The 12,626-nt window shown below is 44.2% G+C and overlaps 1 protein-coding gene across 2 annotated transcripts; it reads left to right on the plus strand.

Moving 5' to 3' along the window:
* The first annotated feature begins 4,416 nt into the window (after positions 1-4,416).
* On the plus strand, positions 4,417-7,627 carry LOC147887516 (uncharacterized). 2 transcript variants are annotated; one of them, XM_087394365.1, is made up of 8 exons: positions 4,417-5,396; positions 5,559-5,804; positions 5,950-6,015; positions 6,118-6,186; positions 6,305-6,382; positions 6,476-6,802; positions 6,900-6,999; positions 7,102-7,627. In XM_087394365.1, the coding sequence occupies exons 1-8, from the start codon at positions 4,581-4,583 to the stop codon at positions 7,155-7,157; spliced, it is 1,758 nt and encodes a 585-aa protein (XP_087250491.1). In that variant the 5' UTR covers positions 4,417-4,580; the 3' UTR covers positions 7,158-7,627. The 2 variants fall into 2 exon arrangements, with proteins under 2 accessions (XP_087250491.1, XP_087250492.1); XM_087394366.1 differs by having other exon boundaries at positions 6,903-6,999.
* The last annotated feature ends 4,999 nt before the right edge of the window (positions 7,628-12,626 follow it).

A 12,626-nucleotide genomic window follows, 5' to 3' on the forward strand; every position in this document is an offset into this window, starting at 1 on the left:
AATGTCCACCACGATGATTTCCTCTTCCTCGAGAATTCCCTCGTCGATTACTGCTGGATTGACCGCCTTGGTCATACTGCTTCTTGCGGCAATCTCTTTCATAGTGTCCAAACTTGTGACAATAGTTGCATTGAATGTTTGACACATTGGTGGATGCATTCCCTCGTCCTTGGAATCTTCCTCGGTTGGAATGATTTCCTCTTTGCTGATTTTGATGTTGCTGAGGATGCTGCTGATGCTGATGCTGATTCTGACTTTGATTTTGTTGATGATGATGACCACTTTTCTGATATGATCTACCTCTGTTTCTGCCTTTGCCTCTGCTTCTGTCTGAAGCGGTGAATGCCTGATCATTAGAATGACCTTTACGTGCTTGAATGGCTTGAGTCCTGAGTTCTTCACCAAGTAGAACTGACTGAAGTTCTTCAAGTGTTGGAATTTGCCGTTGGATGGCAATACTCTGGACCAGATTCTCATATCCTTCTCCTAGTCCATTCAGGATTACTTGAACCATTTCTGCGGGATTCATAGTCTCTCCTGCTGCTGCAAGTTGATTGTTGTAGTCTTTGATGCAGAGTACATAAGCATGACCGGTTTCACTGCTATTGCGGAAACTCTGGTTGATCTGGTTTCTCAGGGTGAGAATCCTGGATGTGTTCTTGGACTCGTAGAGAGCTGCGAACATATCCCATGCTTCTTTTGATGTCTTGACTGTGTTGAGCTGTCCTAGCATGACATCTTGCACATTCTGCTTGATCAGGTGATAGGCATACTTATTTTTCTTATCCCATTCTGCTTGAGCTTGGGCAATGGCAGGATCTGCTACTGGTGCGGAAACTGTTTGTGTAGATGTAGATCCCGATGTAGATCCCGTTGCTGGTGCTGTGACAACAGATGGAGTAGAGCTATTGGTGGCTGGATCTGCCAATGGTCTAGGTATGGATCCATCGACATACTCCCATTTGTCCTGAAGCACAAGAATGGTCTCCATTCGGTATTTCCATGTACCGTAATTGGAGTTGTCTAACTTAGCAGATGCCTCCAGATTGAGGTTGCTAGTCGACATGGTGCAAACAATGTACTCAAAAGTGTCCTGAAAAACTCTGTATGAATCAACTGCAAATATACTGAAGATGCCAAGTGAAATCTCTGTACCGTCGGTGAAGATAGAACTGCAGTAAATAAGATCTGACCTGTGTTACAAGGCTTGTGGCAATGATGCCGGGAATAGCCAAGAGGCTTTACAAGGCTGAAAAAAATGATGTGCACGATGCCGTGAGATAGCCAAATAGGCTTTACAATGGTGGCATGTGTGTGTGAAATCAAGTGCTATCTGCCCACTGAATCAATCTGCAATGCCTCTGAACTCTGAAGTCTGCTCACTGAACTGATGAACGTAAGGTTTCTGGTAATGTAATGATGTGAAATCGGATGTGAGCGTATGGACTGACTCCGAGTAGGTACTAGTCGGGAATTTCGGGCATGGCTTAGATTGGCAACTTGGGGAATTCAAAGCGTCCCCTCTATGGCGATCTAGTCTACTCTGATCTAGATCTAAACCAACCGTCGATCGATGAAAGAGCAGCAAATAATTCCTTTTCCTTTGTTCTTTTTAAGTGCTGGGTCAGATGCGTCGATGTAGAGGCAAATGTGCATGAAGGAAGTGGTTTTGTCGGAGAGGCTCAAATGTGAGTGTAACTTGCGCCGAAATGTGCGCGTGATGTAACGAGTGCATAGAGCACAAAAAATCGAGCGACTTTCCTTTTTGGAGCACCCTCAAATTCTTCCTGGATCAAGAGATATGACTTGATCTAGGTGGAGGGGCAAAAGGAGTGCAAATGGTGCTCAATGATGATGTGTCACTGTGAGTCACATGCAGTGATGATGTGGCACTGTGCTTAGCAAGAGGTGTGCCAGTGAAGCTCTGTGCTGAGGTGGCAGGAGTGTGCACATGCAGTGTGTGCACAGTGTGCCTGGCAAGGGACTGTGCCTGCAGAGGGTCAGTGCTCTGAGGTGGCACAGATGATGTCAGCAGGGTGACGTGGCACTGATGATGTGGCAGTGATGACGTGGCAGTGATGACATGGCAGCTGACGTGGTAGTGATGACGTGGCAGTGATGACGTGGTAGCTGACATGGCAGTGATGATGTGGCAGTTGATGTGGCAGTACTGATGTGGCAGTGATGATGTGGCAGTGATGACGTGGCAGCTGACGTGGCAGAATGAGCTGGCAGGGTGACGTGGCAGTCTTACGGTACTGCTGACGTGTCAGATAAGATGATGTGGCAAATGGATAAGTGCCACGTGTCAGTTGATTGACCACACCTCTGTGTGGTGACCCTTGTGATAGGATAAGTGCCACGTGTCGTAAGGACGACGATCGAAATCTTTGAGATTCTGACAGAATCTCAAAGATTCCGTCTTCTTCTTCGATGGAGCCGTCAATGGAGCTGGGTTGAAGGAGCCGCCGTTCGAGGCGTAAGGCTAGCTGTAAGGTCGTAGGAGGACAGACGTTCGTAGGTTGGAGGTCGCCTTTGCCGTAGAGCTGCTGAGGTCGATTGAAGCCGTTCGGTCGGTTGTAGGGCTTGTTGTTGATGGCACAGATGCGGGAATGCTCGCGGGTGCCAAGAGCTGACGATAAGCCGTTTGGAGGCAGAGCTGCTCTTGTGCGGGCTTTAATCCCGCCGGTGTTACTGCACCGACAAACTCCAATCTAAGATCGGAGATGGCATATCAGCTTCAAGCTGTTGAGACAGAGCGAAATGCGTTGCAAGAGCAGCTTCCTCAAGCGCTTGTTGGCGTAGCTTCTTCTGCTCGTATCGTGGCTGGCGGACTCTTCTCGATCACAATCGGAGCAAACGACTTTCTCAGCAATTATTTCTTCCCTGTCGTCAGGTCGACTGTTCGCATGCCATTCCTTTGGCCGGTGTTGTGAGGAGCAGCTTTTGTCGTTGAAGGAATCGAGCTTTGTTGGAAAGCTATGCAATAGAAGAACGTGAACTTCTCACAAGGAACCACATAACTCCGAGAACAAACTTACACAGACCTTACAAACTCTTGAAATGTCTCTCTTTTATACAACCTCACAACGGAAGAGATGTATCTCAGATCTCTCTTTCTCTCGATGAACTAAGAATTCCTTCAATAGAATGAACAGAAATCTCTCAATCTCTCATGAAGAAATCACACATAGAATGGACGGAAATATCTCACCAAATGGACGGAATTTTCTCTCAACGGAAGTGAAGGGAATGATGTCACAATCACTCAAGACAACTCTCAATCTCACAATCTCTCTCACACTCTCAAGAATCTCAATGTCTCAACGGAAGACAAGGGAGCTCTGATATCATGACAAAATATGAAGAGGGGAGAGGAGAAGAGTGGAGATGAGGAGAGAGGGCACAGCTAGAGAGCACACCACAAATGACTAACTGTACACTAGAATTAGTTGAAAAAATAGAATATATACAAACCCTTTTAGGGTTAGGGTTAGGGGATCTAACCCTTTCCTTTATAGCACTCTATAAGGTTAGTGCTATGCACATATGATCACGTGATGGTGCTATGCACACATGATCACATGATGTTGAGCGTGAACTCTCAACAAGCTTGTAGACACCTATTAGTGGCTTCATGAGATGTTAAAAACAAAGTATTCATTAAGCATCTAGCAAGCAAGTTGCTTCATAAAAAAGAGCATCCAATAAGCATCAAGCATGTGGAGAGAGATTCAAACATTAGAAGCTAAGGTGGTGGGCGAAGAGCAATGTGATAAGGAGCCTCACTAAAACACAATGTATAAAAGTGAAATTTCCATGTAAGGGTGTATTGAAAGACTCATATTATCTATATGCTTGTGAAAAGTGAGGTGTCTTGTAACGAGCTCGTTTTTTTGTGTTGTGATCACGATCTTTGTGAGCAAGCCAACAAATACACTCTCGTAGGAGGAGAAAAAGGACAAAGAGCAGCATAAGCTAGAGAAAGAGGAGAAGACGGTCTTGCAAGATTGGGAAGCTATCACTAGAGCTCTCTTTTGTATCTGCCATGGATTTGTGGATCATGATCCCACCTTGTTAGCTCCCTTAGCTTCGAGTGAGAGGCAAGTCCCACCCAACATGCGTTTTCCATAAGGGAAAACTCCAAAAAAGGCCGGGAAAATCTCTCCCAATTTCAAAAAATACGCAAACCAACCAATACTATGAGAGTGTCTTAAGGGGGGGCGAGAAGAAGCATCCATTAAGAATGTAGCATGTGGAAAAAGGTTGAAAAATTGGAAACCAAATTAAAAGCTAGTAATGCATGAAGTCACAAATCCATGCAAGGGTGCATGGAAAGACTCGTATATAAATTCTTGTGAAAAGCGAAAGGAGCTCGTTGTGATCAAGATCTCGTGAGCGAGCGAGCAAACAGACATGGATGCACACACTCCTTCTACAAGCGAACGAGCTCGTTCTTTTGTGTTGTGATCACGATCTCGTGAGCAAGCAAGCAGCTCATATGGATTTACACACTCCTACAAGCCAACGAGCTCGTCTTTTTGTGTCGTGATCAAGATCTCTTGAACAAGCTAGCAAACATGGATGCACACACTCTCATAGGAGGAGCCGCAGCACGAGGAGCAGCAGCAGCTGGCGCTGGAGGAGGAGAAGACGACGATCTGCAGCAGCAGTGGGAAGCCATCGCCGGAGCTCGTAGCTTCCATAGAGCTCGCTTAATCCCACCTTCTCTCGCTCCCCTTGATCCCTTAGCTAATTCCGACACCATCACCTGGAGTTCCTTCCCCCCCCCTCCCCTCTCTGCTCCTGATCCTGCCTTTGTCGAACGCGCTGCCAGACTCTCCAGCTTCAACCACAGTCACTTCGCCAGCTGCTGCTCGGGACTTTCTCCCACCTTTTCCCTGCCTAGTGATCTGGGAACGAGTAGCTTTCCCAGATCTAGCCCCCATCTCGCTGCTTTCGGCACACAGTACAAGCTTTCAAGATCCGTTCCCAACTCTCCTACCTTCAGAAAATCTGCGCCCAATAGCCCCGCTGGGACCCGAGCTCCCGCCTTCGGAGATCGTTTCCGCGACGATCCACTCCAGTATGCCTCTGCCGGATCCACTCATGATCTAGCTCAGGACCCAGGATACATCGGAACGGCTGCTGGAAGAGATGCCTCTTGTTCCTCGTCGTTGAATATCGAGAGCACTACGGTCTTCGCTCCGAATCACTGCACGTCCACAAACAATTTAGATATCAGCGTGCAAGGCCAGGAGGAGAGCTCTTGTTTAGAGCGACAGTCCAGCGGCAAGGTCGGGAAAAAGAGGCAAATTAGGCCCAAAAATAAGTCCAAAGCTGCTCAAGAGGGCTCTGCTGGTGGTGGCGCAGCATCCTCTGCCGGCGACTCGAAGGTAGACAGTGTTAAATTACAGAATTGCTTGACGGAATTTTTGAAAACTCGACTAGGTGGCCGCAATGTCGGCAGTAATCTGGCTCTCCTACAACAGATGGAAGCGCAATATGGATCCACTCGCTTCCCACAGCATTTATTAATATTTCTCTCGGAAATGCAGGATGCAGAGCCGCGGTCGGACGCTCAAGCCAAACGTTGTAAAAGCGAGGATGACTCCCAGGCCCAGGCGGAGCAGCAAGCAAAGACAGAAGCTGAGCAGAGCAACAGCGGTGACCTGGAAGACGCTGTTCTCACAACATCAGTCAAAGAGACCGACGTGAAGCCCCCAGATCCACCGAAACCAGACTATATCCACGTCCGAGCTAGGAGAGGCCAAGCCACCGACAGTCACAGCCTGGCTGAAAGGGTGAGATCAGTGACTTTTCCCGCCTATTGCCACAATTCTCAGCTCGTCTTTAGTTGCCATCGAATACTTGAAGCGTGAATCGAAGAACAAGACGATCCACAATGGAGGCAAATCCATGATAAGTTTGTGGTTGCAATTACCTTAGGTCCGCCGGGAAAAGATCAGTGAGCGGATGAAATACTTGCAGGACCTTGTACCTGGATGTACCAAGGTGAGCTATCGAATGTCCAGAGTACTTTCTGAAGATATTGCAGTTCGAAGTCTGTAACGGTACCGTTTGCTTGCGATTTTTGTTAACCTAAGACCCTAGCAGGTGAGTGGCAAAGCTGTCATGCTGGACGAGATCATCAATTATGTGCAATCGTTGCAGAGGCAAGTAGAGGTACGTGCTGCTGCTCATCACGCAAATTATAAGTCTTTCAGTCGATGATTGTCTTCCGATGCAAAGAAGCTCGACGAAATGTCGGGAATGCTTGACGGAAAATAAGCGATTGTGGCAGTTCCTCTCTATGAAGTTGGTTGCCGTGAATCCGAGAGTCGACATGAATGTCGAGACCTTCTTGCACACTAGCAGCGAGGTACACACGGATGAACTTTGTGATAGTGATCGATGGAGTTATCATTCTTCTTGAATTCTCATTCTAGTTTGAGACATCCATCATATCGTGCAGATGATCCATCAGGTACACGTGGCTGCTGCAACTACACAGGAAAATGGAACGATGCGCTTCTCGGCAGATCCGAATAGTCTGGCCGATCTAAGGAGCAATTTGCACACCTGCCCTCCGGGGCACCCTGCAGGGGCAGCTTCTCTCCACCCGCAATCACCTCCTGATGGCGTCCGCCTGGAGAGATTTCATGGCGGAGCTGTAGCAGGAACCGAGTGCGTGTTGCTCAGATCACGATCCGCTACAATGGGTCCAGCTATGGTCGTCGACGCTACGTCCGCTATGGAGGCCGGCTATGGCGACCATGACCTTGATGCTCTACCGAACCAGGTAGATTTTGCGAATACCCTCTTGCTATTTAATCTTACTATTGTTGCTGCTCAAATCTATGGCTGACCCTATATGTAATCAATCATTTTATGAGCAGCAGCATCAAAGTTGGGAGGATGAGCTCCAGAGCATCGTTCATATGGGGTTTCGACCGCAGAACGGCAACAGCACCGTGCCATTTCCGGTTGATTTACCTGGTAAAGCTCACTAGTACTGCCTCATACCCAAACTTGCGAGCTGCAAGCTTAACAACTAAAAATCACGCAAGTATCCCATGAACGTTGGTCTGCCTGACGCAGGTCCATTTTCGGATCCGGCGACCAGCAGCAATCACAACAACACAGAAATAAGATGACATTATGCTCATCAACCCAGCATGATTAATTACTTACTTGTTCAGGGCAAGCTGCGGGCAGCTTTTCGTAGCTCGAATTTTCACTAATCATTAACCAATCAGTCTGGAACTGTCGATGGAGGAGGAGGGTGAGACATGTTGTAGACCCATCTCTGGGTCTCACTGGGTGGATCTGTTACATGTTATAGTGGGCAAAATTAAGGTGAGCAAGAGCAGCTGCCTCGAGGCAACGCGCCCAGTTAATATACAAAAGACATGCTCCAGATATTGCAGCAGCTACATCCATCCATATTGTTCTCTGCTACCCGCTGTTTGAACTTGTTTGAAGAACGGATATAAATTATGGATTACTCTGCAGATTGAAGAAGAAACATCAGTAGATGGCAATCGTGCTTGGTTTCTCGAACATAATCAGAACGCAAGATGTTGAACACTTCTCGTACGTGGCACAGCTGCAAGAACGTGGCCTTGTTTACAGATGAAAAATGAAGACAAGTTTATACTAAGGTAGAGTGAAACTACCAAGTACTTCTTATCTTCTTTTCTAATTATGACTTCATGAGATCTCGCACTGTCATCTGTTCTACTTCTGTTGTTTATTTCGCAATACCTCTCTAATATATAATGTGTATGCTTGTATATATATATATGAAAAGAAGGAAGCCGTTTGTATAGGAACCAGCTGCCACGTTAGCCTGTTCAATGCAATGAGAGGTTGCCATGAGCGTTTTGGGAATGGAGAATGCAGGTGCCACATGGTTTCATCTATTTTTTCTAAGGGCCTTATGTCATGGAAGGGAAATACTAAGTAATAGCTGTTTATGTTATGCTGTGCAAATGCACCATGGGAAATAGGTGGGAAATAGGGTGGGACCATGGGAAATAGCACTCCGTGCTCTAGACCTCAAGGTGTTATTTCTCGAGAACCATTGATGTGATATTTCCTTTATAGCATGTCTCATTTTCCCTTTGATCATTATGTCATGCATCATAGGAAAAACAACCGAATTAGGCTCTTCCAAGGGAAAAGCATCCAAAATAGCCATCATTATTTCCCCCCTTTTTCCCCTCCATGATATAAGCCCATAAGATATGTTGTTGGGACGAAAATTTTGATGGTTATTTGAAGCTTGAGTCAATTCTTTGGTCACTTTTACTATAGCAACCTCTGCCTTGTAGCTAGAGTGAGCAAGAGTCGGTGATTGCTACAAGCATGAGTTAGGAATCAACTCCTCGAGGTTAGTGAGCTTCTTGCCTACATTGTTTTCAATTTTGAATCAAAATGTTGCTTTTGTAAGTTAGGTAGTGTGTTGCCTAGTCATCTCATAGTAGAATACATGTATGTATGCAACCTAGGTATATAAGCATAGCACATGGGTTCAACAGAAAGTATGTTTTAAATCTCCTTTTAAAACATTTTTGACATATAGAAGGGTATCATCTAAAGGGGTATTCACAACTTGAATATAATAAGGGTGTCTTTTAATCATGCTTAATTTATAAAAAAGGGATTTTACAAATAGGCCTTAAACACACATGATATATAGGGTTTATACATAATGAACCCCCTGGGCGACGACCTCTCGCATCGAGATAATAGACTTGATAATAGAAAACCTCAAGCATGGAGTATTGGACTGGGGTGATTGGCCATTGAAGAGACAACCTCAAGCATTGAGATAATAGATTTGATAATCAAATAGTAGACAACCAATACAACTACCATTCATGAGTGTCAACATGTTGAAAGTTTAAAATTTAAAGCAAATGTAGAGGGACAAAAGATGATATGAATATTGTTCAAAGATGAGAATGATCATGATACTTTCAGCTCATCCAACTATTTCTTGGAGGAGGAGAAGGGAGGAGGACAGGGAGAGGAGTAGTATAGCAAGCTTGGTGGAGAGGGGAGTAGGAGACAAGGTTAGGACATGCTTTTAGATGTGGCGTGCAAGGGAGCATGGACACTTCTATACTATTCTTTAAGGAAAGGTTTCAAATGGAAGAAGCTGAGATATGCCATGTGTAGTTTGAGGTTCAATAGCTTTGGGGAGCTTCGCAGAGGTTCGGAACTTGCGACGGGAAGGTTCAAAAGTTGTGAATTCACATAGGCACATGGCAAAAGGTAGAGCAAGTGACAGCGTACGTGATGATGTGGCACCGCTCTTGAGTGGTGGTTAGAGAATCACGGGGGCAACAAACTGCCAAAGGTTGGGGATTTGCCACTTCGCCACATGGGAAAAGAGAGTTTGTGCAAACTGGGACATGAGAGGCTCTGCACGTGAGATGTAGTTCTGACGTGCAGGCAGATACCAACGATAATCGAACACATGGCAAGATTCGTGACCCATGATCGACTTTGAATTGCTCACGGTCTCCTCTATGTGCCCGTAGTCTGCTCTGGGATGACAAGTGGCAGGCTGCGGTGGCAAAACTTTTAGCTAACGAGTGGCAAGCTGATGAGTGGAAGCTATGCAGCTTGGTGAGTTAATGTGTGTGCGCTAAGCACGACGGCGTGGTACCCCCGAGATGACACACGGTGTGACATCCCTCGATATGATGGTGCAATGACACGTGTAATGCATGCGACTACGAGGAGAGAGAGAGCGAGAGGGGAGAGAGAGAGAGAGAGAGAGAGAGAGAGAGAGAGAGATAAATTTTCTTAAAATTTCTCAAAGCTTGAGATTTGTAAATGAAACCTTATATTTTATTCCTAGAAACCAAAGGCAGTTTATGATCCCAACTTTGAGACTGAGTGGAGCAGGGCTCTAACCCATCGTAGATGGGTCCTACTACTACTGGTGGAGACAATTTTATAGAATACTAAAATAGAACTCAACACAATGCCCCAAAGGGTGTGGGCTTCATTCTAGCATGGGATATTTATACAGGTTGGAGAGCTTCTCTCTTTGCATGGGGTATTTATACAGGTTGCAGAGCTTCTCTCTTTGCATGTAGAAATTGTAGGACTTTCTCTCACTACATGTAGAACTTGCATCTAGGATGCACATGTAGAAGTTCCATGTAGGAGTTTCATGTAGGGTTTGCATGTAGAAGTTGCATGTAGGAACTGCATGTAGGGCTTGCATGTAGAAGTTGCGTGTAGGAACTACATGTAGAAACTACATGTAGAACATGCATGTCCATGCTACTTGAGTCCTAGTTGACATAGAGTTAACATCGACAACTATGATTCAACAACAAAGACCCTTCAAGTTTGACAGAGGATGATTGATTTCAATGAAGCACACATTGCAAGCACCTTCAAGCTACCCAATGAAGATGACAATACGGCAGATCCAATAAGGCTCCAGGTGGCCTCTCCATTTTCCTCTTCCCTTAGAATGTGAGGGAAATGTCAAAGATGTTGGGCATCTCTTAGATGCCCAAATGCCATGGTTCCCTTTCTTGGTTGTTCCATCTCTCCCTCACATTGACTCTTGACATTTGCACATACACTACATACCCCCATTCTCACTTTTTGGGGATCTTTACATTATTGAAGAAGTTCTTCCACAATCTATTGAAATGACTATAGCTAGAAAATTGTTCATTGCCTTTTGATATCTCCTCCTTGTAGAGCATGAAAACCTCAAATTTTGTGTAATTATCCATCAAGTGCAGTTTTCCTTGTTGTGGGCTATACTTTTGTATTTGAAGCAAAATAGCTTTCCATCCATGATAGGGCCATATGTCCAACAGGCCCAATCAAATGTAGATTCCTAAAGCACTTTGTTCTCAGCCTTGCATTCCCCAAGCTATGAATGTTTTTGAAAGCTTATCTACAAATTTGCATACTCCCTAAACGATAGTCCACCTACTCATTTTTCAAGGGGATGATTGCTGCATTTAAGTAATAATCTTGTTCCTCATGATTCTAACCAAAGTATTGTGTCCTGACAGCTTTCAACGTTCTCACACCTAATCTCCCCAAACATTTTTGAACACAACACATAGTAGTGCATTTATCCTTTAGCTGAGCCTCAAATGTTAGGAATTCCATTATCCTCCTATTGTAACTCATGAATTTTTTGTCAATATGCATCCTTCCGTTTTTTCTTCAATTCTTTGGAGGGGTAGATGCACTTTGTTCATCTTGTGAATGCAAAGGCACAACTCATACTGGAGTTATCATATGTGACAATTGTGCATCCATGTCTTGCGACTATCGTGCATGGTAGTTAAATGAACTTTAGGCAGGCACTGGTGACTCTAGAACTGTTGCAATACTTCTTTTGATTCAATCCTTGTTGAAGACTCTAGCTCATATGAGGACACTGAAAGATTCGTTTGCTCACCAACATATTCAAATAAGGATACATACACACTCTCATGATTGCATTCTTGGTTGTATGAGGAGAATGAATGTTCATGAGGGGATGATGAAGCTTATATTTTGAGATGACTTCAAGGAGCTTAGAACATAGCTTGAGACCGATACGGACATGTTGAAGATCATGCACAACCATAATGAGAAAATGCCTAAACAAAATCCTGGCACTATATATAGACATATGTCATCCACGTTTATATAAACCTTAAACCTTGAACAAACCCTTGACACCATGAACTAACCCTTAAAAATGAAACAAAAAAGGATTAAAATGATGATTTTTTTTCCCATATTTTGGAAAACACATATTTTAGAAGTTAAAATACTGGGCATGAAAAAGTTATCCATGTTGAGTCCAAAAATAAAAACAACCTTTTCATTAGGAAAAATTGAGTATTTTCTTATTTTGGACTTCAGGGTCATTGTTTGCTTCATAACTTATGCATTGCTCAATGGAATTCGGCAAACTTTGTCTTCGAGTTGTAGTACCATTCCAAACTTGAACATGAGAGCAAAAAATTATGAAATAAGGATTTGGAACGAGACTGTTAAAGCATTACAAGTGCTATGTTGCATATGTAACATGCATCCTAAAGACTATAGGATATAGCAATTTATTCAAAAACATCAAAATTTTGTTCTACACATACATGCAACCAAGTAATCATTAAAAAGTACACTACGTGAGCTTCTCCTCAACCCAAGGACACACCTAAATGAGAACATTAGGCATGGGTTAATGGGCCTCCAATGTTGTGCTAAAGTGATGCATACCCATTTGAGGGCATGCTCCATAACTTTTTTTTGATTTGTTGAAAACCAAAACGGATTGAAAATTTGGAATCCAAACTAGTGGGACTACATCTCAGGTGCCTTAAAATATTTATCGTTGTTGGTATTGGGGTCTAGATTCACCCTAAAATGGAAGAAGTTGAAAAAGTGTAATATATGCATGTGCAAAGATCTTTTAATAAATCCAACACTATTCACAATTTTGAATTGTTTATTTTTCCATGCACTTGCTTGCTGCTATATGGCTCATTAGCATGCCAAAGGCCATTGCATTTCTTAATACATAGCATCAAACCCGATAGTGTGTCCTTTGTCCTATTTGTGTTTTGAAGCATCTTAGGCCA

This window comes from Dipteris shenzhenensis, chromosome 23, assembly GCF_047967505.1.
Source record: "Dipteris shenzhenensis isolate YYH24624 ecotype China chromosome 23, Dip_SZ_1.0, whole genome shotgun sequence".
Taxonomy (NCBI): domain Eukaryota; kingdom Viridiplantae; phylum Streptophyta; class Polypodiopsida; order Gleicheniales; family Dipteridaceae; genus Dipteris; species Dipteris shenzhenensis.

Bases quoted from the DNA above. Each gene is read 5' to 3' on its own strand.
- LOC147887516 (XM_087394365.1), top strand. From the start codon at position 4,581: ATGGATGCACACACTCTCATAGGAGGAGCCGCAGCACGAGGAGCAGCA. The intron at 6,187-6,304 runs GTACGTGCTGCT...CGATTGTGGCAG, and splicing joins CGTTGCAGAGGCAAGTAGAG to TTCCTCTCTATGAAGTTGGT. The intron at 6,383-6,475 runs GTACACACGGAT...CATATCGTGCAG, and splicing joins TCTTGCACACTAGCAGCGAG to ATGATCCATCAGGTACACGT.